Source organism: Galleria mellonella, unplaced genomic scaffold, assembly GCF_026898425.1.
Source record: "Galleria mellonella isolate WM207_F2 unplaced genomic scaffold, CSIRO_AGI_GalMel_v1 utg40, whole genome shotgun sequence".
NCBI classification, from domain to species: Eukaryota; Metazoa; Arthropoda; class Insecta; order Lepidoptera; family Pyralidae; genus Galleria; species Galleria mellonella.
Genome location: NW_026442094.1, coordinates 280,440 through 307,736, shown reverse-complemented (window position 1 = coordinate 307,736; position 27,297 = coordinate 280,440). Strand labels below are relative to the sequence as shown.

General features: G+C 36.9%; 1 protein-coding gene across 1 annotated transcript; it reads left to right on the top strand.

Annotated features, from left to right (window-relative positions):
- Positions 1–92: 92 nt before the first annotated feature.
- LOC113520227 (trafficking protein particle complex subunit 10) lies at positions 93–27,297 on the top strand. The gene is made up of 15 exons (XM_052898026.1): positions 93–425; positions 521–732; positions 1,227–1,619; positions 1,968–2,267; positions 3,975–4,184; positions 10,104–10,342; positions 11,043–11,225; positions 11,697–12,137; positions 12,755–13,238; positions 18,242–18,424; positions 19,242–19,475; positions 20,239–20,502; positions 21,180–21,261; positions 22,051–22,179; positions 22,805–27,297. The coding sequence occupies exons 1-15, from the start codon at positions 362–364 to the stop codon at positions 22,936–22,938; spliced, it is 3,552 nt and encodes a 1,183-aa protein (XP_052753986.1). The 5' UTR covers positions 93–361; the 3' UTR covers positions 22,939–27,297.

Here is a 27,297-nt window from a genome sequence, read left to right as displayed (position 1 = left end):
GTAGTACTGCAATAATTATTTGCTTAGTGATCTACTAAGCTGTCACAATTTATTTATTGGTTATTTTGTTACAACGAAACGCAACAAGACTGTCGAGTTGGGTGCTGACATGACTGTTGACAGCAATGTTTTGACAATTTAAATTCTCTTTTTTATTTCCATTTTGAAGAACCCAGTTAAAAATAAAATAACAATTACATTTAATCTATTTCAATAAGAGTGTTAATACAATTAATTATCAGGTAGGCAGTTTGTTATAAGTTAGTGCATGGAGTGTATTTTAACTGCCGAAAAGTGGGTGGATTTCGGATAATATTTGTGTCATGCCCGAAAAATTGACGAATTGTGCTGATGATGAAAAATGAAGGGTGTCGATAGCTCTCCAGCTGATCCCGAAGGAATGACAAATAAACCTATAATAACATGTAAGTGCGCAATAATTATTTACTATCGACTAGTGTAAACATGTAATTTTTCCACATATTTAATGTCATAATATACTATTAAATTCTTCACATAGGCGCGGGAGATTGGAACTTGTTTTGTACACTAGAGGCCCCACTAGTGGCTGCTATACCACAAGACTCCTGCGAATGGCGGAGGTCCTATGGTCGACCTCCTAAGTCTGTGTATTTAGAAGCGTCATTCTTAAAGTTCAATAAGGATAAAGTGCAATCTGAGCTGAATTTGCTGAAGCGTCCAATTTTTCATATCTATTGGACAGACTGTGTGGTTAGTATGTTAATTATTGTTCATATTTTTTTGTGTTTTGAATAAACACATTAATCTTGGCTATAAAATGATCTATTTTTTACACAACATATTTAGTCAACAGTCTTGCATGATTTTTTTATTGATATAATATATCCAGAGCTTATTTTTTTATTTATTGATTTTGTCATATAAATATAATACTGACAAAAATAAATAATATTATATATTATGATTCATTAATACAGAAATCTTTTTATTTTAGCTTCTTATTTATTTCAATATATATAATATTTGTTTGAATAAAAATACTAGCTAAGGCTATGTTACTTAAAAAAAATATAGCTGTACCCCAGTCATTTTAGCCAGCAATATTTATTATAACTTTTTATATTTTTTTATATAATTTTTTTGTCATAACATTCTTTGTAGAAAATCATTATAATTTTCCCCAAATTGAAAATAATTTCTAATTTGTTAAAGTGAAATGAAACTATGGCACATTTAATTTACAGGATGTAGAATATTACAAAACCACATTAAGAGAAGATATTGAATTATGGCTGAAACAACTGGAGAAAACTGGTATAACAGATTGGATGATAGTACTAGTAGAAACCTATGATATTCGCAAAACCAATAAGCTGTTACCGAGGACTACAGTATTGGATAGAATAAAAGGGGACTTTGCTGTCAAACAAACAGAGGACCGATTTCTGTCTGTAATAAATCCCATCAAGTCAGAGGCTCGAAGTGCAGAATCATGGAGAGCTTTAGTGGCAAAGGTCAGGCATTTCATTCTAGTGGCTTACAATAAAGCCCTGATAAAGTTCGAGGAGTATATGAGAGAGCAAAGAGAAAAACGCAATGATCCTGAGTGGGACTTTTGTAAATACTTTATTTTACAGGTATTTTTCTTTAATACAATTTTATAAAACGTATCTTAATAGATATTATCATATATGGAACAAAATTCTATACTACAAATAACTTTTAATTTTGTATTAAAAATTTATTACATTTCAAATAAAATAATAGTAAAATAACTATATTTAATGATAACTATATTTATCATTTTAAGTCCACAAATATTTTTCAAATAACCTCAACTGATTGAATCTTGAAGGAGAATACTACATGCTAAAAATACACAGCCAAAAAAGCAGTTATACCATTATAAAGTTATAGTAAATTATTTGTATACTTATAAATAAAAGAAGTGATGTATTTAAATATATTTTACTTATTAATTACAGGAACAACTGGCATTTGTATTAGAAATGCTAGGCCTATATGAGGAAGCTCTAGTCCAATATGATGAGTTGGATGCATTGTTTTCTCAATTTGTACTCAATTCTAATGTGACAGAGAGTCCAAAGTGGCTCGACACTTTCAAGCAGCCTGTCACAGCATGGCAGGCTGTGAAACTGACAGCCTTAGTGCCACAACATTTGAGGGACCTCATAATAAAGAAGAAAGCCTCCTTATTAGATTTCAGAAGCTACCTCTTCCAACGTCAAAGTGCCATGTTATTACTTATGTTTAAACCTGTAGAGGTGAGTTGATTTTAAATTATTTTAATGATTATTGTTGACAAGTTCCTTAGAGGTGAAACACTGATACCCTTTATGACAGTAAAAAAATCAATATTGTTCTTGTACCATCTTCATAGACTGGAAGGCATAAAGGTACTATAAAATTTATCCTAAAGAATAATGATTAATCATAATATGTGAAATTCATTTATTCTTTATTCACAAAGGATATATTAAAATATAGAATTTAATACAAACAAAAAAAGGTATTGTTATATTAAACTATAGTAGTATAACATCTATAATATAAATTTATAATGTATTTGTAATTAAGGACTCTAAATACTAAAAATTCTCAAAATTTATTGTATAAAAATTAATTTACAATTTTTTTATGCAACTCAGAATGGCAAACGAGCTAATGGCCCACCTAATATTAAGTAGTAACCGTTGCCTATAGATATGGACATATATTGAAAATAAGCACTGTCATTACCATACAATTCTAAAATTACAAATACCAGTAATTTAGAACATGCCACACAGAAACCAACAATTTATTAATTGTGATCAATGTTGGATGTGTAATTAGTGCTGATTAATCTACGCTTCAATTCATTTGAATTATTCATTTCATTTGCATTATTATTACCACAGAGAAATAGTATAATGGAATAATCATAAACGAAAAAAGTAATTATACAATATTCATATTAATATACATACTATATAAATATTTATATAAACTATCTTTTAACTTAACTTGAACATATTCAACCTAAAAAGAAAACAGTATTGATTAAATTTCCATAGCAAGGGTTGAATCTGTAACCCAATTATACTGTGTGTACCTCATTAATAAACCAAGGCAAACCATATATTAACTGCCTTATTACACACACAAGATATTTTAAATGTAATTACATTTATGTATCATAGCATTAACTGTGGATAGAGAACGCAGTGCAGTACTGCACTATATAATTGAAGTAATGCAGTTCACACATGGGTGGTCATTTGGAAAACGTTAGTAGTCTATGTCTAGACTTGATGTAGGTATTGAGAAAATTAATTATTTTGTAGTATAGAAGTTTGTTAATAATACATTCTGTACTTTCCAGCAACACATAAATAAATAGATAAATTCTAGAATTGACCTAAGTGCATCTGATTTTCTGTTTTCAAATAAAATCCCATTGTTTAATTAATTATAAAATTAATTATTATAATAAAAAATAAAATAGTATTATATTAAAAGTCAAGAATATAAATAATAATAATATAAAGTCAAGAAAAAGATATTCACAAGATTTCATCTTTGTAAGTGACATTAACGGCTAGTATAAGAGTGTGTTCAAAATAAGAAATTCTTTCTTTCTTATAGTTTTAGTTTTAGCCATCTGCATATTGATACCTATATTTTTGTCTACCAACTTCAACCTTTAATTTAATTGTATTTTTTTAAATATTTAAATTAAGTTAAACCTTCAGGAATAGAACTACGAAAACTGCATCCAATTGGATGCAAAAGTTTGTGTGTAATGCCACAACAAACAAACAGACAACAATTCTAAAATAATAGTTTTATATGATAGCTTGTATTACTTTTATTGTGACCCTTCATATTAATTTTTATGAAATATCTCTTACATACTGACATTCTTTAGTTACAAATTTAATATATTAGTAAGATGAGTGTTTAGTTTAAATAAATATTTAACATTCCAGATCGCATCCCGTTGTATAACAGTAGTTCACAATACGCTAATGGAGCTGTCATTGCTGGGAGTCAGCGCAGTAGAAGGCGCGGCCGCGTGCTGGGCGCTACTTGCATGTGCGGAGACACTACGGGCGGTGGATCGCCTGGCCGCGACCAACAACGCGCTCGATATGTGCACACCTGTGCAGGCGCCTTTATTGCACAACGCGAAGGATAAGGTCAGTTGGGGTCAAGTGGGACACAGCTATGAAATCACGTTATGTAAATGATGACCATTTATATTTAATGTATTATCTCTATACAGGACTTGTTCAATGATTACCCGTTTCTTTGCAACAAACATAAAATAAAATTCTAGCCAGTTCTTCTCTTCTAAAACTGCTTGACCAATTTAATGTTAGATAAAAAGAAATGTGTAATAATAATAAACATTTATTTTTAATCTATAATTAATATAATTGATATATTAAAAAATATTCAAAAATATCATATATATATATGTTCGCGACATTATTTGTATATATCGTAATTTATAGTTGTTAAGTCCCTAGTTAATCGTTTCTGTATTCTGTTATTTTATATAGATTTACATAGATTTAAGATAGTGTAAGTTAAATAAAGTATTCCTTTGCGTGTTGTCATTATTACCTACGAATAGAAATTGTAACAATAAATAGAATTAAGAAATTGTAAATTGAAATAAAATAAATAAATAGACGCTATAGAGTACCGATCTGAAGAGACACGCGTCTCGTTCATTTTCGCCCCGTCCCGCTCGCACAGATCGCTATCGCGAGTTGGAACGTTATCGTGCGAGCGGGCGGGTATAAAGATAGGCCGCCTCTCGTCGAGCGGCATTCGCTTCCGGGCAGCGACGCACTACACTCGAGAAGAAATAGGGCAAGAAGAAAAAATACTCTCTTCAGACGGTACCGGAGGCTTCAGAATAGTAATCCCTGTGTTTCACTCCAGCCTGAACCAACGCCCCTACAGTCCACGCTCACCGAACGGCAGTCCACACCGTTCATCGTGGTCCTTCGAGAAGCCGGATTGCTGGAGGAACACCGTTGGTACATCGAGAAGCCGGATCGCTGGAGGAAGACCATTCTGAAGCCGGATCGCTGAAATGCCGACTACGAGAAACATGAAGTCGTCGCAACAAAAAGTCGCCGTCACCGAAGCCACAACGTCCGCCGCCACGTCGACTACGGCCGCCGGAACGCTGTCCGTCGCTGCCACGCCGTCCGTTGCTGCCACCACGTCGTCTGCGACTGTCAGAACGTCATCTGTCGCTGCCACGTCGTCTACCGCCGCCACCACATCGATTACGAACACGTCCGGCGATACGACGACCACAGGAGCCACGGAGACTACCGAAGCCACAGGAACGACAGAGGAGACAGCAAGGAAGAAGGAACCGAAGCACGGCACGGCACGCACGGTTCGCACCACGGCCTCGCAGAAGAAGAAGGCTCTGGCCAAGGCACGGGAGGAGCTACTTCGAAAGGAGGTGGAATTGGCCGCTGCACGTATCGCCGCCCTGGAAGCCGAATCGGAAGACGACAAGGAAATAGAAGACGACGACGCTACCGTCAGAAGAGAACGAACGTCGGATTGGGTTCATCGAAGCACGCTAGCACTCACGATGGAGCCGCATGTACCAGAGATAGAAGAAGTCACCGGCAAGCGTCAGGGGTTCGTCCCATCGAGACCCGTTGAAGAGGATTCGAGAGCGCCGCCGCCACAGCCGAGCAGCGACGCACTTCACCGGGACCACGCACGCCACGTTGACCCACATGCCGCCATTCCTACGATAGCAGCAGCGATGCAGTCGATGAAGAAAGAAGAACCGGTGCTGAAGGTGGGCATCGATTGCAATGAGTTTGCGATCGCCATGCAGATGGCCGCTCGCAACATACTGCCCTCCACAGCGTCAAGAGTCACCGAGTTGCCAGTCTTCAATGGATCGTCGAGCGAGTGGTTACCATGGAAGATGGCCTATGAAGAGAGCGCAAGTCAACTCACAGAACAAGTGAACCTAGCAAGACTGCGCAGAAGCTTGAAGGGGGCCGCAAAGGACGCGGCACGCTCCCTATTCGTCGGGTCTACGACCGCAGAAGAAGTAATGAAGATGTTAGCCGCGAGGTTCGGCCGCCCTGGAGCACTCGTCACAGCCGAACTGAACAAACTCCGCGCGCTACCACGACTCTCGGACAACGCAAGAGACGTCTGCCTCTTCGCAAACAAGGTGCAGAACGTCGTCGCCACGATACGAGCGCTGAACAAGAGTCACTACCTCTACAACGAAGAAATAGTGAGAAACGTCACAGAGAAGATGCCGTCGGTACTACGCTTCAAGTACTACGATTTCGCCAACGACCAACCGGAGGGACAACCGGACCTCATAACACTCTCTCAGTTCCTGCAAAGGACCGCCGCACGATGTGGAAACTTCGCCCCCGCCGAGGAGATACCGTCCGAAGACCGGCGGGAGTCCGCTCCTAGGAAGACGGCGAAGACATACACGACGCAGGAGAAACCCGCTACACCACCGTGCCCGATGTGTCGACGAGAGGGACACGCTCCATCGGACTGCAAGACGATGAAGGAAGCAGACACATCGGCGAGATGGGAGTTAGCGAAGACTCATAGGCTGTGTTTCCGTTGCCTCAAAGTAAGAAGATTTCGCCACGCCTGCAAGAGCAAGAGATGTGGAGTAGATGAGTGCACGCAGACTCATCACCCTCTGCTGCACACCACGCGACAACAGCCGGAGAATGAAGTAACGACACACGTCGTCGAGGACAAGTCCGCCGCAGTCACCGCATCGGCAAGGGAAAACGACAAGATCGCGTTCCTGAAGATCCTGCCGATACGAGTCACCGGTCCCACGGGAACGTGCGACACCTACGCGCTACTGGACGACGGGTCGACTTGCACCATCATCGAGACGACGGTGGCGGAGCGAATCGGTGCTACGGGTCCCCCCGCACCATTCTACATGGAAGGTGTGGCCGGGGCACGGATCAACGCAGCTCAATCGACGCGTGTTCACTTCAAGATCCGCGGGCGGAATTCACAAGAATACACAGTGGGGGCACGGACGATGGACAGACTGCAGTTATCACCGCAGTCGGTACCGCGCATCATCAAGGGCTGTCCACATCTACGAGACATAGAGAGGAGTTGGTCTATGAAGAGGGCAAACCGACGGTACTGTTGGGGCAAGACAACTGGCACCTACTGCTGGCCCACGAAGTCAGAAGAGGATCCGATATATCGCATCACTCACCGATCTGGGATGGGTACTGCATACGAGTACAAGACAGCAGGTGCACAGAATCAGCCACATAGTGACGACACATGAAGAGGAACAATCGATGGAAGAAATGATGAAGCAACATTTCGCGCTCGAATCGCTGGGGATCGCACCGAAGAGGTCTTACAATGAAGAAGAACGTCGCGCCCTACGCATCTTAGAGGAGAAAACTCGTCCGTTACCGGCGGGAGGATACGAGACGGGGTTATTATGGAAGAAGGACGACCCTGTGCCGCCGGACAACTACGAATCGGCAATGCGACGTCTCCGACCGGTCGAAAGGAATTTCGACAAAAACGAAGAACAGTGGCCGCGTGAAGATAGTACGAGCGACGATAGTCAAGCGGAAACGGGAGAAGAACGCGTACACAAGCTACAGAACGCGACGCAGTTGTCTATAGCATTACCCGATCCGTCACGTTTTTCTAATTGGTTGAAACTTGTTCGCAGTTCAGCACGAGTGTTGCAGTTCATCGACCTCCTGCGACCGACCAGTCAACGCTGCACCGCCATCCGAAAGAGGAACAAGAAGAAAGAGAGCACCGACCCCACTTGGACCCGCACGAAGAAAGTCGATAGAGAGAAGACGAAGATGAAAATCAAGAACAGCAATAGTCCATCTGTGTGTTTCATCCCCATAGACACACACTACCTAGATCGCGCGCGACGACTATGGATTCGCGCGATACAACAAGAGGCGTTCGGCAACGAAATCGCAGTATTGAAACATGGGAAACAGCTGCCGTCATCCAGTCGACTCATACAGCTGTCGGTCGTCATAGACAACGACGACATTCTGCGACTTCGATCGAGAATAGCGGCCGCCGCCGATTTGTCAGCCGAGCAACGAGAGCCCCCCATCGTCGACGGAAACCACGCCTGGGTGCGCCTATACATCGCATGGGTGCATCAGAAACTTCACCACGGCGGCTTCGAGATCACCACGAACGAGGTGCGACAACACTTGTGGGTGTTGCGCCTACGACACGCCGTCCGCAGTGAACTGAAGAGGTGTCAGCTGTGCCGCCTACGAAGAGCAAGACCGGCGCAGCCGTCAACGGGCAACCATCCACAGAGCAGGCTGGCGCATCATCAACGACCGTTCACGTTCACCGGCCTAGACTACTTCGGGCCTATGACCGTGACAGTGGGCCGCACTCACCAGAAGCGGTACGGAGTGCTCTTCACCTGCTTAACGACGCGCGCAGTCCACCTGGAAATCGCCGGCAGCCTCAGCACGGACTCCGCCATAATGGCCCTGCGGCGCTTCATAAGCCGCAGAGGGTGTCCCACTGAGCTATGGTCCGACCAAGGCACCAACCTCAAAGGTGCTGACGTCGAACTGAAGAAAGCAGCCGAGGAAGCCATCCAAGAAGAGTCATCAGTCCATTTCATCCGGTGGCGCTACATTCCCCCGAGCGCACCCTTCATGGGAGGTGCGTGGGAACGGCTGGTGCGTAGCGTGAAGACCGCACTAGCCGCTACGTTGAACGAGCGGGCCCCCAAGGAAGAGGTCCTCCACACTCTGCTGGTCGAGGTCGAGCACACCCTCAATAGTCGACCGCTAACCCACGTGTCAACATCGGCAGACGACGACAGCGCCCTAACCCCCAATCACTTCATATTGGGCGGTCCATCGCGCGTCCCACTGCCAGGCAGCTTCACCGAGAGCGACGCGGCGGGACACAAGGAGTGGCGTGCCAGCCAGAGGCTAGCTGATTGCTTCTGGAACCGGTGGGTGAAGGAGTACCTAGCCGAGTTGCAACACCGGCGGGAGCCCCGAGCTACACACGGAGCCATCAAAATGGACGACCTGGTCCTGATAGCTGATGGGACCTTGCCTCGCAACACGTGGCCGCGAGGCGTGGTGGTGACGACCTACCCTGGACCAGACGGCGAGATCCGAGCGGTCGACGTGCGGACGAACAAGGGCATCCTACGGCGACCCACTAAGAAGCTGATCATACTGCCCACATCGACATCGAGCGACGCGAACACGAGTTAACTCCAGCTACGAGAGCTGCGGCGGGAGATTATGTTCGCGACATTATTTGTATATATCGTAATTTATAGTTGTTAAGTCCCTAGTTAATCGTTTCTGTATTCTGTTATTTTATATAGATTTACATAGATTTAAGATAGTGTAAGTTAAATAAAGTATTCCTTTGCGTGTTGTCATTATTACCTACGAATAGAAATTGTAACAATAAATAGAATTAAGAAATTGTAAATTGAAATAAAATAAATAAATAGACGCTATAGAGTACCGATCTGAAGAGACACGCGTATTTTCGCCCCGTCCCGCTATACAGATATATATCGTGTGAGCGGGCGGGTATAAAGATAGGCCGCCTCTCGTCGAGCGGCATTCGCTTCCGGGCAGCGACGCACTATAGAAGAAATAGGGCAAGAAGAAAAAATACTCTCTTCAGACGGTACCGGAGGCTTCAGAATAGTAATCCCTGTGTTTCACTCCAGCCTGAACCAACGCCCCTACAGTCCACGCTCACCGAACGGCAGTCCACACCGTTCAATATATATATATATATATTACTCATTGTATACATGTTTAAAATGAGTTAAATGTGTAGAAAGCAAGAGATGTACTATGTATATGTACCATATAGAGCACTTGGCATATAAATTGATGATAAATATATATATATATATATATATATATATATATATATATATATATATTATATATTATTTTTTTTTTTTTTTCTAGAAAACCTAAACATTAGTTCAAATATTGAATTATTTTTCTATTATGATAATAATGATGAAATATTTATTAGTGAAATTCATTCACTTGCAGTTACATGAACTAGGGAAACTATGTGGTCTTCTCCCCGGCTCTCCGGATCCCAGCTCAGAGCAACTGCATTTAGTTGTCATGCTTTCCGCTGGCATGGGAGACAGTGAACCTAACAACCAACAGCCCACACCAACGGACAGACTGAAGGAAGCGCTGTGCAGTAAAACCAGTTTCCAACAGTATTATTTGGAATTGGCTGAAATGGCTATGGGGACCTACAAACACATTGGAAGATTAAGGTTAGTACTATTTTTATGTACAGGTACTATATACACAATATTCAGATGCATTTTTTTAATGGATGATAATGGAATCGTAACTCATTCCTGCTTTATCGGTATACTCTAGCAGGACACCGTTAAGGAATGATAGGTAAGGATGAAAGCAAGTCAATTGGCCCATTGTGATGATTTCGTTAAGATTAACCAAAATGGTTTTCAGGGGAAACCGCATGGATTTTTAACTGGCAATATATATTGCTAGCAATAGGGCTGCTAAACCCTATAAATAGGGGGGAAAGGGATTGTTAGCAATAGAGATTCGACAGCCCTATTATTAGAAATATACCCTATTAGGTCGACCTCCACGTGGTTCCCCCTGGAAACCATCGTGAACAATTCTTATTGAATTCGTCACGATGGGCTAACTGACCTGCTTCATCCTCACCTATCATTCTTCACTTGTGCCCCGCCAGTGTATACCAATAGCGTGGGTGGGGTTACCATATCATTATCACCCATTAAAAAAAACTCTATAAATAATAACCCCTTCTCACCCCAAAAGTATGAGTTAAACATGTCCAACACTGTATGATAAGTAGGTTGTGAAAATTGCATTATTATGTAGAAATTGGTATTATAAATATTTATCACGCGGTAGGTCGACAAAATATTGTTTTGCTACAGCATTCGACTTTCATTCTATGAACATAAATTTCAGATTCGCCCGCCTAATCGGTCGAGACTTAGCCTCTTTCTATTCAGAGCTGGGCGAGACTGGTAAAGCGGTGGTATTCCTTATGGATGCGCTGCGGTCTTACGAGGAGCAAGGCTGGCGGGACCTTGCCGCGCAGACCAGACTTGAGCTCGTCGCTGCTGCTCACAAGATGAATGACATGGACAGGTAGGTTATAAGATAGCTTATTTGCATGACTATCTCTCTCCTATCAGTACTTCAACCGTGACGTAGCTGCGCTGTATTACAGATTAAAGAGTGGACTTTTTTTTTATACAACTTAGAATGGCAAACAAGCTGACGGCCCACCTGATGGAAAGTGGTAACGGTCGCCTATAGACATGAGCAATACTATGGACATAACAGAGTATACTGTTTCGCCCATGATATCTCCCATGCGTTGCCATTCCTGAGGACTCGGGTGTTATTCCTCTGTACCCTGTAAATTCACGCCATATCCCACCCTTCAAATCGAAACAGCCATGCAAACACAACTGCTTCACGGTTGAAACACGAATTGGACAGAGGTGCCCAAGCGATCGACTTTTGTACAAAGTCTCCCTCTGATAATATGCCATTGAAGTTACAGGGTATCGAGGCCTATGTTAGGTATTATACAGTTTTTAAATATAATTCCAGATATACAAAGCTCTCTGCAACAATAGCGTGTACAGCCGAATTGGAGATTCTAGTCAGAAACTTCTACTTTGAAGAAATGTTGAAATGCATAAAGGAGAAGTTATCAGATAAACAAGACACGGTGCTAGCAGAGCTCAATGACTGTTTCAAATTAGTATCCGCAACTCTAATACCGTCCGAGCGTGGTGTTTATATCACAGATAATAAGGTTCAATGTCGCTTGCTTCTCGAGTGTAACCTGCCTAAAGAGGTCACGTGTACTCGCACGGCCATCAGCATAGAACCTTGTAAAGAGGATAGAAATGAAAGCGGAAAAAGGACGCCGGTCAAATGTTATAAGACTGATTTAACTGTAAACGGTAGTGTAAGTACGCAAACGAATTCACCGAGGAAGTCGACTTCGGACGTTGTCGAAAGTGAATTATCTAATATAGTTAGTAGGTGAGTGAAGTTATTTTACAAATTATAATTAAGCAACTTCTTTTTAATTTGTCTTTATACGTAAAGAAGAGATAAACTGTTTAACAGTGCATATATATCTAAATTTATACTATTTACCTACATTCACGTCGCCTTAATTTCCAAAAAATTATAATACGAATATGTATACAAAATTAATCCCCTTATTTATAAAAATTAAAATGTACCCCACACAAACCTTATTTAACTATTACACTGTTTTGTCACTTTCTTTTAAATTGACAATTTATCACAAAAGAAAGAGACAAAACATTTCAATAGCTGAAATGTTTTATGAGACGTTTGAAGTTTTTATGAATAAGAAGGTAAAAGTTTAAAATTAACTAGTAATACTTAAAAGAGAAACGCCATATTGTCATATTTACTTTATGGTATAAGTAAGTAATGTATTGACAATTAATATTTTTGTAAGAATTGATGGTGTATTGTATTGTATTTGTAAGAATTTGTAAAAATTTAATAAAAGTCCGTCCGAATATAAATAAAATTGATTCACAGTTGACGAGAATATCTCGTATATAGCTTACTTTATAGGATAACATATGTGAATAAAATGCTTAACCTTTTTTTTTTTTCAGTATAAGACTGGACGATTTAAAACCTAAGAATCTTTTATTAAATCCACTACAAATTACCTCTCAATTGCACTACAAAGAAGATAAAACATTGCAAAAAGCTACAGTGGAGTGTCAAAATCCTAAAGCGACACTCAAACGATCTGACAGCACCAAATATAGGAAACCATCCACCACAACTAGGAGCAATTATCAGAATTCATTTCATCGGGATGAATTCAAACTGAAGCCCGGCTTAAATGAGATAGACTTAGAATTTATATCAAATAAATGTGGTACTTTCATGTTAGGACAAGTATCAGTAATAGTGGAGGGAAAGTTAGAATTTCTCTCTAATGCACTGATCGGCACGAAAATGGGATTCGAAGTGGTGACACAGGGCATCAGTGTGTATTTGAATAAAGTGGACCCGAAGAAGGACCTGGTGGCTGGACTAGAGCATGCTATGGAGTTGGTTGTGACCAGTGGAAGTTCGCATATAGAAGAGGTTGGTTATTTTATACTATAGTTTCCCAGTTTCCTATTATAAATAGTCTAAATGTCTTCAAGCAGGTGGCCCAACTGATAGGAACGTCATTTATAGACATGGAGTGCAGGATATCACACATGTCTATCTCTTATGTTGATATTCCTAAAAACTATGATATTATGCCTTTATACCTAGTGACATTGCCATACCTCTCCATTCAAATAGCAGCCGTGTACGAATTATTGAAAGAGGTATGATAGATAAAAATGATATGTGATGACGTTTTATTTATTTATATTTTATTGACCAAAATGAAAACATAATAAAGCCCACTGTAAACACAGAAATTGTGTTAAAAACTACACCACACACTAAATTCACCCAACAGACTTTCCATAGAAGCATGTTCTACAGTAGGGAGAAATCAAATAGTGAATCAAATTTACTCGGACAACAGATTACAAAAGATAACCAGCAAAGACCATCATGGCAACGAGCTCCAGGGCCAAAACATAAAAGAGTCATATCCCCAGAATCAAATCCAATAATAAAGAAAACAAAAGTCAATGAAAAACGACAAACAGAGTCCAATAAATTAAAAAATAATATGAATGTAGTAGATCTCACTATAGAAACAAGTAATAAGTTTGATGGCTTGAACACAGATGTAGAAGACAGTGAAGCTGTAATAAATAAAACAAAAAAGATATCTTCTAAACCACCACCTATAATTCTATATGGAATCGAGGACCTCAGCAAACTTGCCAAATTTATCGAAGAAGTAATAGGTAAAGAAGACTACACATTCAAAATAACTTCCAAAAATCAATTAATTATATCCTCATTCAATGTTGAAAAATATAAGTCACTTATTGAGCACATACGAAGCAAAGGCCTAATTGGACACACTTTTACAAGAAAAGAAGAACGATGCCAAAAGATTGTCATCAAACACCTTCATCATTCCACTCCCAAAGAAGAAATAATAAAAGCTATAGAAGAAACAGGAAATAAAGTTAAAGGCGAAATAATAATTGCAAGAGTCAAAGGAACAAAAGAACCTCTTAATACTTTTTTTGTAAATCTAGAGCCACATGAAAACAATAAAAGAGTCAAAGACATAACCTACATCTATCACCAGCGGATACAAATACAGGATCCAAAAAAAACTAGCAATATAGTACAGTGCATGAGATGTCAACAGTACGGTCATAGTAAAAACAATTGCATGAGACCCTTTCGATGCGTTAAGTGTGCCGGACCTCACAAAACTACAGATTGCAATATCGGGAAAAATGTTCCAGCTCTATGTGCGCTGTGTTCAGGGCAACATCCAGCTAACTACAAAGGCTGTCAAGTTTACAAAGAAATAAGAGCAAGGACGATGAGAAAAAATATCCAGAGACCGCAAAATTCTAATAAACTAATTGACATTACAAACAATAAATCAGAATACCCACCATTACCTAAAATAAACAAGAAACAAGATCCAAAAGAAGAAATATATATGAAAGAAACCCAGAATAAAATAATACCTGCATACAGCGAGATAGTAAATAAAATAGAAACTAATTTTAAAGTGAATACACGAAAAGATCAAAAAACAAGAACAGATGACTCTAAGTCACAGAGAAACAATCGTAACGACTGTGAAAGTAACGCAAGTAAAATAAATTCACATGAAACTACCACCTTACATAGAATCGAAGAGCTATTCTTAAAACAGTCAAAAAAAGTCGACCGTATCTTAGAAACTATGACTTCACTGATGAATCTTGTCACAAAGCTAATCAGTAAGAATGTCTAAAATGGATTTTAAAATAGCAACATGGATCATAAACGGCTTACTTCCCAATAGTGACCAGTTAGAGATTCTAATAAAAACACATAAACTTGATGTCATCCTCATATCAGAGACACACCTTAATAATAGTAAAACATATAAACTAAAAGGCTATGATGTCTATAATACTAACCATCCTGATGGGCGATCGCATGGTGGTACAGCCGTTATCATTCGGAATAACCTAAAACACTACCTGCATAATAAAATTGAAGAAAAATACCTGCAAGCTACAACAGTTACTGTTATGGATTGTAAAGGAACATTAAACATTAGTGCCATATATTGTCCACCAAATGAAAAAATCAGCGATAAAATATTTGCTACCTATTTCAAGACATTGGGTTCTAGATTTGTGTGTGGAGGTGATTGGAACTCAAAGCATACATTCTGGGGGTCTAGACTGAGTACAACAAGAGGAAGACACCTAAAAACTTGTGTTGATAGATTGAAACTACATCCAATGTCAGCCGGTGAACCAACTTACTGGCCAACTGATATCAATAAGACACCTGATTTGCTTGATTTTTATATAGTGGAAGGATTGTCCAATCTATATACCGTTGTGGAATCATGCCTTGATGGCTCCTCTGATCATACTCCAGTAATAGCTACAATCAGTACTGTCATATTAAAGAGAAAAAGACCCTTAACCCTGTATAATGAAAGAACAGATTGGGACGCATTTGCTGATTATCTGGAGAATAGAATTGATCTGAAGATCAATCTAAAAACTGAAGAAGATCTAGATGATGCGACATTTTATATAACCAACCTAATACAAGAAGCAGCATGGCGTTCATCCCCAGACCTGGAGGAAAAAGATCGGGCACCTTACATAACAGTAGAGATACGGGAAAAAATTTGTGAAAAAAGAAGACTACGTAGAAAGTGGCACCAAAGTAGGAATATGTTTGATAAAAAAGCCTATAATAGATCAGCGAAAGAACTTACGTTGATGATTGATTTGCATGTGAACAATACACTGGATAACAAGCTTAAAAGTTTATCTTCCACAAAAAAGGATGATTATTCATTGTGGAAAGTAACAAAAAATTTAAAAAGACCAATTCAACACATACCACCACTTAAAACAAAATCTAATACGTGGGCCCAAACAGACGAAGAAAAGGTTCAATTATTTGCTGAACATTTAAAGGAAGTCTTCACTGCAAACCAGTCAGATATGATAGGATTTGAGGAAGAAATAGATAGGGTCTTGAATAGTGATCAACAACTTTCTCCTATGTTGAAACTTGTCACACCTAGGGAAACAGCGGGATATATACGCTATCTAAAAAGTAAAAAGGCACCAGGCTATGACTTGATAACAGGAGAAGTGCTCAATAAACTGCCCAGAAAGGCTGTGGTATTCTTGACTATGATATTTAACGCTATCTTTAGATTGCATTACTATCCTGCGCTCTGGAAAGTATCACAGATGTGCATGGTTCGGAAACCTGAAAAAAGTCCCAACGAAGTTACATCATATAGACCAATAAGTCTCTTGCCTACAATGTCAAAAGTCTTTGAAAAAATATTACTTAATAGATTGAGACCAGTTCTAAATGAGAACAAAATCATACCTAATCATCAGTTTGGATTTAAAGAAAAACACTCAACAATTGAACAGGTGCATAGAGTTATACAAAAAGTTAGAGAATCGTTTGAAAAAAAAGAATATTGCTCTGCTGTATTCCTCGATATAAAACAAGCTTTTGATAAAGTATGGCACAAGGGGTTGTTATATAAACTTAAAACACAACTACCTAATTCATTTTATATGATTTTGAAGTCTTATCTTGCAGATAGAATATTCCAAGTTAAATCTGGTGAAGCTTATTCAAAATTCTACAATTTATGTGCGTCGGTCCCGCAAGGGTCCGTTCTTGGACCTGTACTATATTCAATATATACGGCGGACTTACCTGTGACAAATGATATAACAATAGCAACTTACGCTGATGACACAGCATGCTTGGCAAGTGACACAGACCCCCATGTGGCATCACAGAAAATTCAAGCACAATTAGATCAAGTTGATTATTGGTTGGATAAATGGCGAATAAAATGTAGTACAGAGAAATCCCACCACATTACATTCACATTAAGAAAGGGAGATGCAACACCGGTGCAAATGAAGGGACAAAATCTACCAAAAGTAACAAGTGTTAAATATCTGGGAATGCACCTGGATAGAAGACTCACTTGGGCAAAACATATTAAGACTAAGAGAACTCAGGCAAACCTGGAATGCAAAAATCTATCATGGCTAATAGGAAGAAATTCAACACTATCATTAAACAACAAGATGCTTGTGTATAAATGCATAATAAAACCTATATGGACTTACGGGATCCAACTGTGGGGTTCTGCTAGTAATTCCAATATAGAGATTTTACAGAGATTTCAGAACATAATTTTAAGAAACATTACTAAATCTCCATGGTTTGTTAGAAACGAGGAGATACATAACTATATGCAAATTAATACTGTTAAAGAAGAGATAAGGATGAACAGCAAAAAATATAAACAGCGCCTTATAAATCATACGAATGACCTGGCTGGAGAATTACTAACAGCACAACAATCTACAAGACTGAGACGATGGCTTGTATTGAACCTTGACACTAGAGTTTGAAGAGCTCTACAAAATCATTCTGAGAGAGCTGTCAGTGGACTGCTTCTCAAAACGCTAATTTTCACACATGACTCCATCTGATTATGGCTGTTATGGAAGAGCCGATTGCAGATAACAAGGGAAAAAAAAAAAAAAAATTTATTGACCACATTACCAAACAAAATGTCTGGTACAAAATGCAGACTTAATACTACATATATAGCATTCTCTCCCAGTCAACCTTTGGCAAAACAGAAATGTAATTATGCGGTGAAAAAATTGAAAATTGATGCAGATAAACAATTACGTGTGAACAATTACTGTGTAGTGTGTTACACTACGATGTTCACTAGAATTAACTACGATGCTTTCCTAGAGCGTCTCCATAGAAGTTAACCTGACATTGCTAGCAAAAATTTCCATAATATCGTATTCCAATTGATATAACACCCGCAAATACCCTGAATTGTTAATGGATACTCATAACCAAAGCGTTTTTAATAATGTTTATTTTATAGTACAACACATTCTATTTTGCTTTTCTATCTCTTTTTCCAGAATGCCACAATAGATCTAAAAACATCAGCCGGACTCCAAATAGGTCTAGCTGAGAAGGGATCACCCATGACACGCGAACTGTCTATACCAATACCGGCCTGCAAACCGTTCGAGACTACCCGCGTGCCGCTGAAACTCTTCGCTAACTTGCAAGCCAGACCGGAAAAAAGCATAGAACATACCGTAATTATTATATTTTATCAATATTTTATTAATATCATTTTTTTTTAATATTATAATATTTTCTCATTTTACTTGAACTTTTTCAAAATTAAAGTAATTTACTGAAATATGATACAAGATCCAACCAAAAGGATCACATAATTGTTTATATTAAAGCAACACAAAATTTTAATTATATTAACGCAGACAATAATTATTATTATGACGAAAAAAATCGACGTCATATTTGCTAAAGTTAGTATAAAAGTAAATCTTTTTAATAAAAAGATATGGTTAATAAAATCCTTGAGAAGAGAATCCTTTACGCGATTGAAAAGTGAATTTAGCTCATGATTAAAAATACTATTTTTTATAGAAATGTGTTTGGGGACTGGTCTACTTAAGAATACTGTAATTGATTGTAGCTTTTTATTTTCTATTTTTATATCAGCACGAAGTTTGTAAAAGTTATGTTATCCATTCATATTTTTTTTTGTAAACTCAACTTTTATGTGGAAAAAAAACAACTGCTATGTTTTTTGCCCAGTTGAAATTGCATCCGAACTGGGTGGTAGATTCATAAAAAAAAATATGTGTCCGTGTATGCCTGCGTGCGTGTGTATGTGTGTGTGTGAGCGCGCGCGCGCGTGTGTGTGTGTGTGTGTGTGTGTGTGTGTGTGTGTGTGTGTGTGTGTGTGTGTGTGTGTGTGTGCGTGCGCGCGTGCGTCTGTGTGTGCGTGCGTGTGTGTTTATGCGTACGTGCGTAGAATACGATACTACTAAAAAATGCTTATTATAAAATTTATTGTAATAAAATATGTGGCGTGTGTGTCGGCAGGTGGTGGTGCGGTGCCCGTGGCGGGCGGGCGCGGAGGAGGTGCGGCTGCAGTGGGCGCGGCCGCTGGCGCCGGCGTGGCGGCTGCTGACGGCGCACGCGCGCAAGTTCGTGCACGTGGCGCTGCGCGGCGCGCCGCCGCCCGCGCGCGCGCCGCCGCTCGCGCTCGCCGCGCCCGCGCTCGCCTGCCGCGGCGCCGCGCTCGCCGACCTCAACCCGCCCGCCACCCGGCACATGGTACCGCCCGCCCGCCTCTACTATACTATACATACACCATCCACTGTCAAAAACCTCTCAACTAATACTCAGCTAAATTGACATTTAGCTGATTTAATTTGACAAATATCACCAGTGGGAGACTGTACAAAAGTCAATTGCTCGAGTACCTCTGTCCCATTCGTATTGCAACCGTGAAGCAGTTGTGTTTGCATGGCTGTGTTTCGGTTTGAAGGATAAGATATGGCGTGAATTTACAGGATACGAAGGAATAACACCTGAGTCCTCAGGAATGGGAGGTATCATGGGCAAAACAGTATACTCTGTTATGCCCATGGTACTGCTCATGTTTATAGGCGACAGTTACCACTTTCCATCAGGTGGACCGTCATCTTGTTTGCGATTCTAAGTTGTATAAAAAATATATATATGTATATATTTTTTTAAATGTATATATATATATATATTTTAAACTAAAATAAAGAACGCCATTTTTTTTCAGTGTTGCAAGTAATTGGATTAAAAATTTACCAAATTTGATCAATTTCTTAAATATTAATTGGAAACTATTTTTTTCTGATATAATATTACTTACTTACACAGTCTGCTAAATAACTTTGGAACATGTAATATTTCGTATATTTTTTAAAGATTTAGTTAGTAAATTAATTTGCATATTTTTTTTACTTCTATCAATGTTTCTACATCTATACACATAAAAATGCCCTCGTAAATTCATGAAAATTACATCAGATTTTAAAATATTTTTTCTCAAAACTTGCAGGTGGTATCCCCAGATGGTACGACGGTGTCGTTCATGTGGGAGCTCCTGAAAGATCCTCTAGTTAAGGCTGAACCGTTGAAAGCGACGTTTACAGTGGAATACCGTCCTCTCGATACAGACGAACCATATAGAACATTCTCGTGTCCGTTCGATATACAAGATTACATGACGCTGTTTGTGATCCGAACTAAAGTGGAACCGAGTAAAGGCTCTGACTTCTGTAGAGCGTCGCAGGTGTGCTGTTTACATCTGAGCGTGCAAAGGGTTAGTATATAATTATATACTACTAGCTACCCACCCCAGTTTCGCATGAGTAAATAAATAATAATATATATTTATTTATTTATTTATTTAACTCTTTATTGCACCATAAATAAAAATATACAATGACAAGTGAATAATTCAAATGAAATACAGTAACATAAATACAGATTGAAATATACACATAAAGGTACAAAAGGCGGTCTTATCGCTAGGGCAATCTCTTACAGACAACCTTTAGTTAAGGGAGAACAGATAGAAAAGGGCAGGTGGCGCAAGAGTGAATTAATATATAGCTAATCTTACTTGCTGATAATCTAGCTTATTATAGGTTAAGGATTTTTTACATTTATTTAAGTAGTTTTTGAGTTTATCCATTACAAACAAACATACAAAAAATAAAATATTTTCTCCTTATAATATTAGTATAGACTAGCATCTCACCTCGCCTTCGCATGGATTTTTAAATAAAGTACAATGTATGTATGTTATTCATTGTTAATATATTTTTTATAAGTGAATGTAATTTTTTAAATCGATTTAGTGTTTATTTTTATATTATTTTTGATCGGCTCCAAGTTTAAAATTGAAATATTGTAATTATTTCAAAATACAGACACAAAATAAAGCTAATGTTAGATTTCAATGAAATTTTAAAAGTTTTTTTTTTTTTTTTATAGGTAAATGAAACTGAATATACATCCCTTATGTACGAGGTGTTAGCTGATCAAACTATGTGGGCAGTTCTAGGCCGCACTGCAGGTATGTTTATATAGTTTATCTAAAAAATTATTATAGTTTATCAATAAGTAAATATAATAAAATACAAAGATATAATAAAAGAGTTGAATGTTTAAAATTGTATAAAACGATACCGTTTTAATGATGAATCCGATAAAAAATTATCACGACGATAAAATTGTACGATAATGCTACGATAAATTATTTTAAAAAAATAAATACATTTATGAGGATTAGTGTGTATGCTTCTGTACCTAAATTGTATTTATTTATTGCCTATATCCTTACTAATATTATAGACGTAATAGTTCGTTTGTTTGTCACCTAATAGCGGTATTTCTTATAATCGGTATTAACGGTTCATTTGACCCCTATGTAACATAAAATTCAATAGTAATAAAATTAACTTATGACTGTCCTGAAAGTTGCCATGTGGCCTTGGCATAGAATAGGCCAACTCTTCCTTTCCCGTGGGTGTCGTAAAAGGAGACTAGGGGAACATAATAACGTCCCTCTTAAAATATCAACAAAAGCCTAACTGCAGTTGCTAACCCATCTATCAAGCGTGGCTACTACTAGCAAAAAGCCTAAAAAAATAGGGGAAGCTTGTGTTCAGTGATGGACTGATAATGGCTGATTCGATGATGATATGGTGTCATGGAAGTAAAACCTATCGCTTGTTAAAAAAACATGAAAATCGATTCAAAATTTATTAACAAAAACGTCGCGTAACATACATAAGAGAAATACATATGAATTGAAAACCTCTTTTAAGTAATTTAAAAAATGCCCCCAATAATATATTTGCAGGTGTAATAACGATGGAGTCGAGCAGCGGTTCGCCAGCTGACGTGTGCCTGGACGTGATGCCGCTAGCCGCTGGCTACCTACCGTTACCCACCGTCCGACTCTCCAAATACATTGCTGCCAATACCAAAGGTCAGTATTGGTTGCAAGGTTTAAGTCGGTTTGAAAAAAGAATATGAGTGACGTTACCTAGTATATCACAGTCATCAGGAATTGTAATGTCTAAGTGATGGTAAACAATTAGATTATTATATAGATGGTAAATAGATATTCTATGATATCGTTAGTACTATTCATGTCTATAGAATTTTTTTATTAATTATATGGTCACCTCTCTTATGCTCCTCCCATTACTACTCCACTAGCTTAAACCTATTGAATAAAAAAAGAAAAACAAAGTCAAGTCTGTTGTCATTAAGATGATTTGACTACATATAAATGTTCCAAGAGTGATCTCTCAGAGATATACTCGTATTGCTAGCAATGTGGCAATTAGTGTCAGTTAGTAACAATACCCTCTCTGCTTTAAAAGACAAATACCGCTATGTGGCGGGCCATTAGCTAATTACAGATTTAATTTTTTTTTTAAGATATTTTAAGATTTGTCTGTAGTCTTTTTCGAAAACCTCAATACATTTAATATTATAAAATCAGATCCATGGTTTTCAGCAGGCCCTCTGAAACTGCATTCTATGTAACCATTTAGATTCTAATGTACAAATGAACTCCTAACTAATTGTAATATTGTCATATACAGATCCAAAGAAAGACATCTCAGCACACCCTCGTTTGGAGCCTTTCAGTCCTGGACAAGTATACCACGCGGGGAAAGCGAAGCAAGTTCACGTACTACCACCCGCACCGAAGGAACACATCGACCCTTCACTTTAATCAATAAGTACCTAAGATGCATAATACATATAACAAATTCATTTCAGTGAATTTACAATTCTATTTCTTTAAAAAGAAAGTTTAAATTATCTCTTCTGTCAATACGGTGTGAAGTTAGGCAATGATGGCGATTAGTTGTCTGTAGCTACAAGTAATAAAGCAACTCCTATACTACTTAGGGTTGAGTGGTTCACATAGAAATTGTAACAAATCATGCAGTCTTTTATGCAATAACGATATGTGCTAGTTAGGAGACATTTTCACAAACTACCTCCTAAATATTTGTCGAATTTAAACATGATACAGATGGCGCCACTTATTTTTAAAACGCTTTTTTGTTGAATTTATATAAAGGAACATTTAAGTCATTCCACAAAAATTGCAAAACCGCGATCTTGTTTAAAACCATAAACTTTGAGTTTTTTTCCTCATTGTACAAGTTTAATGACGTTTTAACACACTCTTTCACCTTCTAAAGTTTAAATTTGATCCCAATCTCGGCACAATACAAATATTTCTATTCATTAGTATGTTTCCATTGGCCTGGGCTTCAATGTTCTGTATTTATAAAAAAAAAATACATCTACTAGTCGTCTAGTACCTTTTGCACGAGCTCTTCTTAGTTTATGACTAGATGGCGCTACGAATAATAAATATATCCAAGAAGTATTTTGTTTCCAGAAATTAACTAAATAAAAAACATAACGAAGAAAAAATAATAGCGAAAAGATTTTTAATGGAATGTTCTATCAATCTAAATTAACGAATTAAAGTAACAGCTCAATGCTTCAGTCCAGCACTTTATAAATATAAATCGAGTGTGCTAGAATTAATTACGTTATACTTTTACTACGTAATACACGTTACGAAGTTAACACTAGTGCATTGTATAGAGTTTGTTTTAAATTTTACAAAGAATATTAAGCTATTGGTAGATGCAGCTGTATATAGTATTTTATTTTGCCATTTATTCAGCTCTCCATTACGTTAAGGTAAAAAAATGTTAGTCTACAGCTAGATTCAAAATAAGATGTTATTAAGAACTCTATGTTTTGTGTAATAAAAAATAATTTCAAATGTCACAATGCATATACTAACATCATCACCATTTCAGCCGTTAACTGTCCGCTGCTGAAAATAAGCCTTCCTCATAAGGGGAGTTTTGCGAGTAGTTGCCATGTTTAACAGGTGGGTTGGCAAGATAGTTGGGCTTTTAGAGATGCTTTAAAAGGAACGCTGCTGCCCATCCCTCTACAATTAAGTTCCCTTAGTTGCTTCTTACGACACCCACAAGAAAGGAAGAGGTGGCCTGTTCTATGCCCGGACCACATGGCTATACTAAGTAAATTCTTTCTTCTTCAACTTAATAAATACAGGAGATATTTATATGATTTATCAAATATTCTCAAATAAATGAATTAAACATGGAATATACAGCAGTAAATAAAGGAAATAAAATTTTCAAAATGTCTGTTGTCTATTGATGATATAAAGATTTTCGGACCATCATATATTGTGATAAAAATATGCTTCGTAAGATTGTATGTATACCATGTAAAAATCGTAAATGTGAAAATTAGCTTATATGTGACTCCTTTATATGAAATTTATTAGATGCAATGCTTTTTAATAAACGAAGCTTAAGCTAAACGTAAGCGTAGTGATTGCACGTAAATCGTGTCTAGATTACATACTGTTTCAGATACATAACCATAGCTGTCTAAAGTTATCTATGATAACAAATATTTCAAATTGAAGCATCCAATTCAAAGTTGTATGAAAACGTAGTTTGAAAAAATTATAACACAATTTATGATTTAACTTCATTCCCTCAAACCCAAAAAAATTTACAAAAATTTTTCGTACATCTCTTTTTTTCTTTTTATTTTATTACTTATACATACTCTTAACTCTAGATCATAGATTGGTTATGGTCACCAGAGCAATATTTGTACACGAATATAATAATAACAAATACTGAAATATTAATAATACAATGAGCTTCATAGTATGCATAAGTGCTAACATTTATTAATGTAATATTAAAAATATATATTATTTGTATAATATAGCTACCTGCAGCTTCGAATTGTTAGAAATATGGTCAAGAATTGCATTTTGAATTACTTACTAAAAAACCGCGTCTATTTTGTAACAGAAACTCTACAAAATGCTCCTCTAATAATAAAGTAAACATTAAAATAATTGTTTTTATTAAATAGTTCTTTATCCTAACTCTGTTACAACTGTAATATGCAATGTATCTTTCTATTTTTATACATATTTTTAAGTTATCCTTTTTCATAATCTCCATATTAAGTTATATTATAAAATATTCTGTTAGATGTACTTAGAAAAAATAATTGGTAAATGAGAAATTGTCTTTAACTTTTATCATCAAATTAAACTTCATATTTGTGAATATTTAGATATTTTACGGTATTAGATTTTATTTCAATAAATATGTATGTTAAAAATCTCCGTAAATATACCTTGTTTTATTAAATTTTGCTCTTTTATGGGAAATCAGATAAAAGTAATATTTGTTAGGTATCATTACCTATGAAACTCACCAGTATATCATTTGCAAAAATCCATCTTTACGCTATATTAATTCTATTATGTCTGATACCTTGTATCTAATCGTCAAAATATGCACCGGTATACCTTCCTCTAATTATTATGATTCTAAAACGAAAAAAAAAATATTATAAAAATGTTAATTTCTTAGTTTTATTTTTTATTAGCAAATGTACTACATTAGACCATGCCATAACATCTCGACGCCACAACGATATTTCTCGCCTAGTCTCCATCTTGTCTTTTCTTTTATCTCTTAAGTTGTAAATAAATAATTTTGGTGCTAAACTCACAAGTTTTAGACCAAAATATTAATGATTAATAATTAGTTTACTATAATTGTTTAAAATGTTGCCGTTTTCATTTGATCATGAGTTTCAGATATGAAAATTATTTACTATTGGGAAAAGTTTAAACGAATTTGGAACATAATTTTAAGTTGTAATTTGTATTAAATTTCGAAATTAAAATTTTTCTTTCATTCAAATTTGATTACAGACATAGATTATATATTTAATTATATTTTATTTAACAATTTACTGTTGCATGTTAAGTAATAAGTTTATTACTGTTATGTTAGACATTTAAGTAACTCTCAGTGTACGGTTTTAGTTTTTTAGTTGATATTCCATGATATAGCAAATATTGATTAGTCAAATGGAACACTCCAAACATTATTTCATTATGGTATTTATTTTCATTAAAATTGTATAATCTATCTGATTGAAGATTTTCTTTATAAACTATCCAAAGAATATACATTATGCTTTAATAAATCTTTGAAGTTGTGAATATTTGTCGAATTATATAAAATGCATATGTAAAATGGATAAATGGGATATATTTATATTATTTTTACCATGTATGTATAATAGAGAAAAGTAGTCTAGTATAGATATTTTTAAATGTAGGTATATAAGTACCTAATAGAGATTCAGAGCCCAGCAAATTTAAATTGATAAATGAAACTGTTCAAATTTACATTTTGTATATCATATTTCAGAAATGAGTACTTTAACAAAAGTTATAATCCTGTTACTTGGAAATCTATGAAATCTGTAGCCCTTAAACTTTATATCCACCTCCTGCTGAGTAACCTGCGTATGGTGGGTTGAAGTATTTTTTTGTTCATGGCAGTGGTGCATAGTGTGTTGAGAGTTTAGATCCTGAAGCAAGGAAGAGTCTACCCTTACTACAGTATTTAAACTCTCGTAGACGTCTTACAATATCTCTCATAGGATGTGCGGACTCATGTGCAAAGAGAATGCTACCCATGAAGGTAAAATTATAACATGTTTTTTTAATCTTTTTAATTTTAAATGAAAAATATACTCAATAAGTGCTGTAAATTTATAAAAAACATACTATTATCTTTTAAGAGGCTTAGTTTGTGTTTAATTTTAATTTTTATATGATAATATAATTAGTTAATTTTTAGTAACTACCTTAATAACATCGAATTTGCAAATTATTTATAATGCTAGCAAACATGCCGTTTATCGCCATGTAAAAAACAGTTTTAGTTCTAAACTATTGGACAGCAAGCAATTTAGGCAAGAAGTCATGTATACATAGATATCTATAATATTTTTTCACGTTATATTTTTTATTATTTTGCAGAAATATTTTTTCAGAGATGATATTTTACTCTTTATTTGCAGAGATAAAAACCACACCGACTATTCAATATGTTGATGTAAATAAACTATTAAAAATGTATCTATGTTTCATATAATTATATATAAAACCTAGAAATTGTCAATATAATGTTTATTGTTA

What these genes read in the sequence shown, in the direction of transcription:
- LOC113520227 (XM_052898026.1), top strand. Translation starts at nt 362, where the DNA reads ATGAAGGGTGTCGATAGCTCTCCAGCTGATCCCGAAGGAATGACAAAT. An exon ending in AAATAAACCTATAATAACAT is followed by an intron (nt 426 to 520) that starts GTAAGTGCGCAA and finishes TTCTTCACATAG; the next exon opens with GCGCGGGAGATTGGAACTTG. An exon ending in AAAAAAGCATAGAACATACC is followed by an intron (nt 18,425 to 19,241) that starts GTAATTATTATA and finishes GTGTGTCGGCAG; the next exon opens with GTGGTGGTGCGGTGCCCGTG.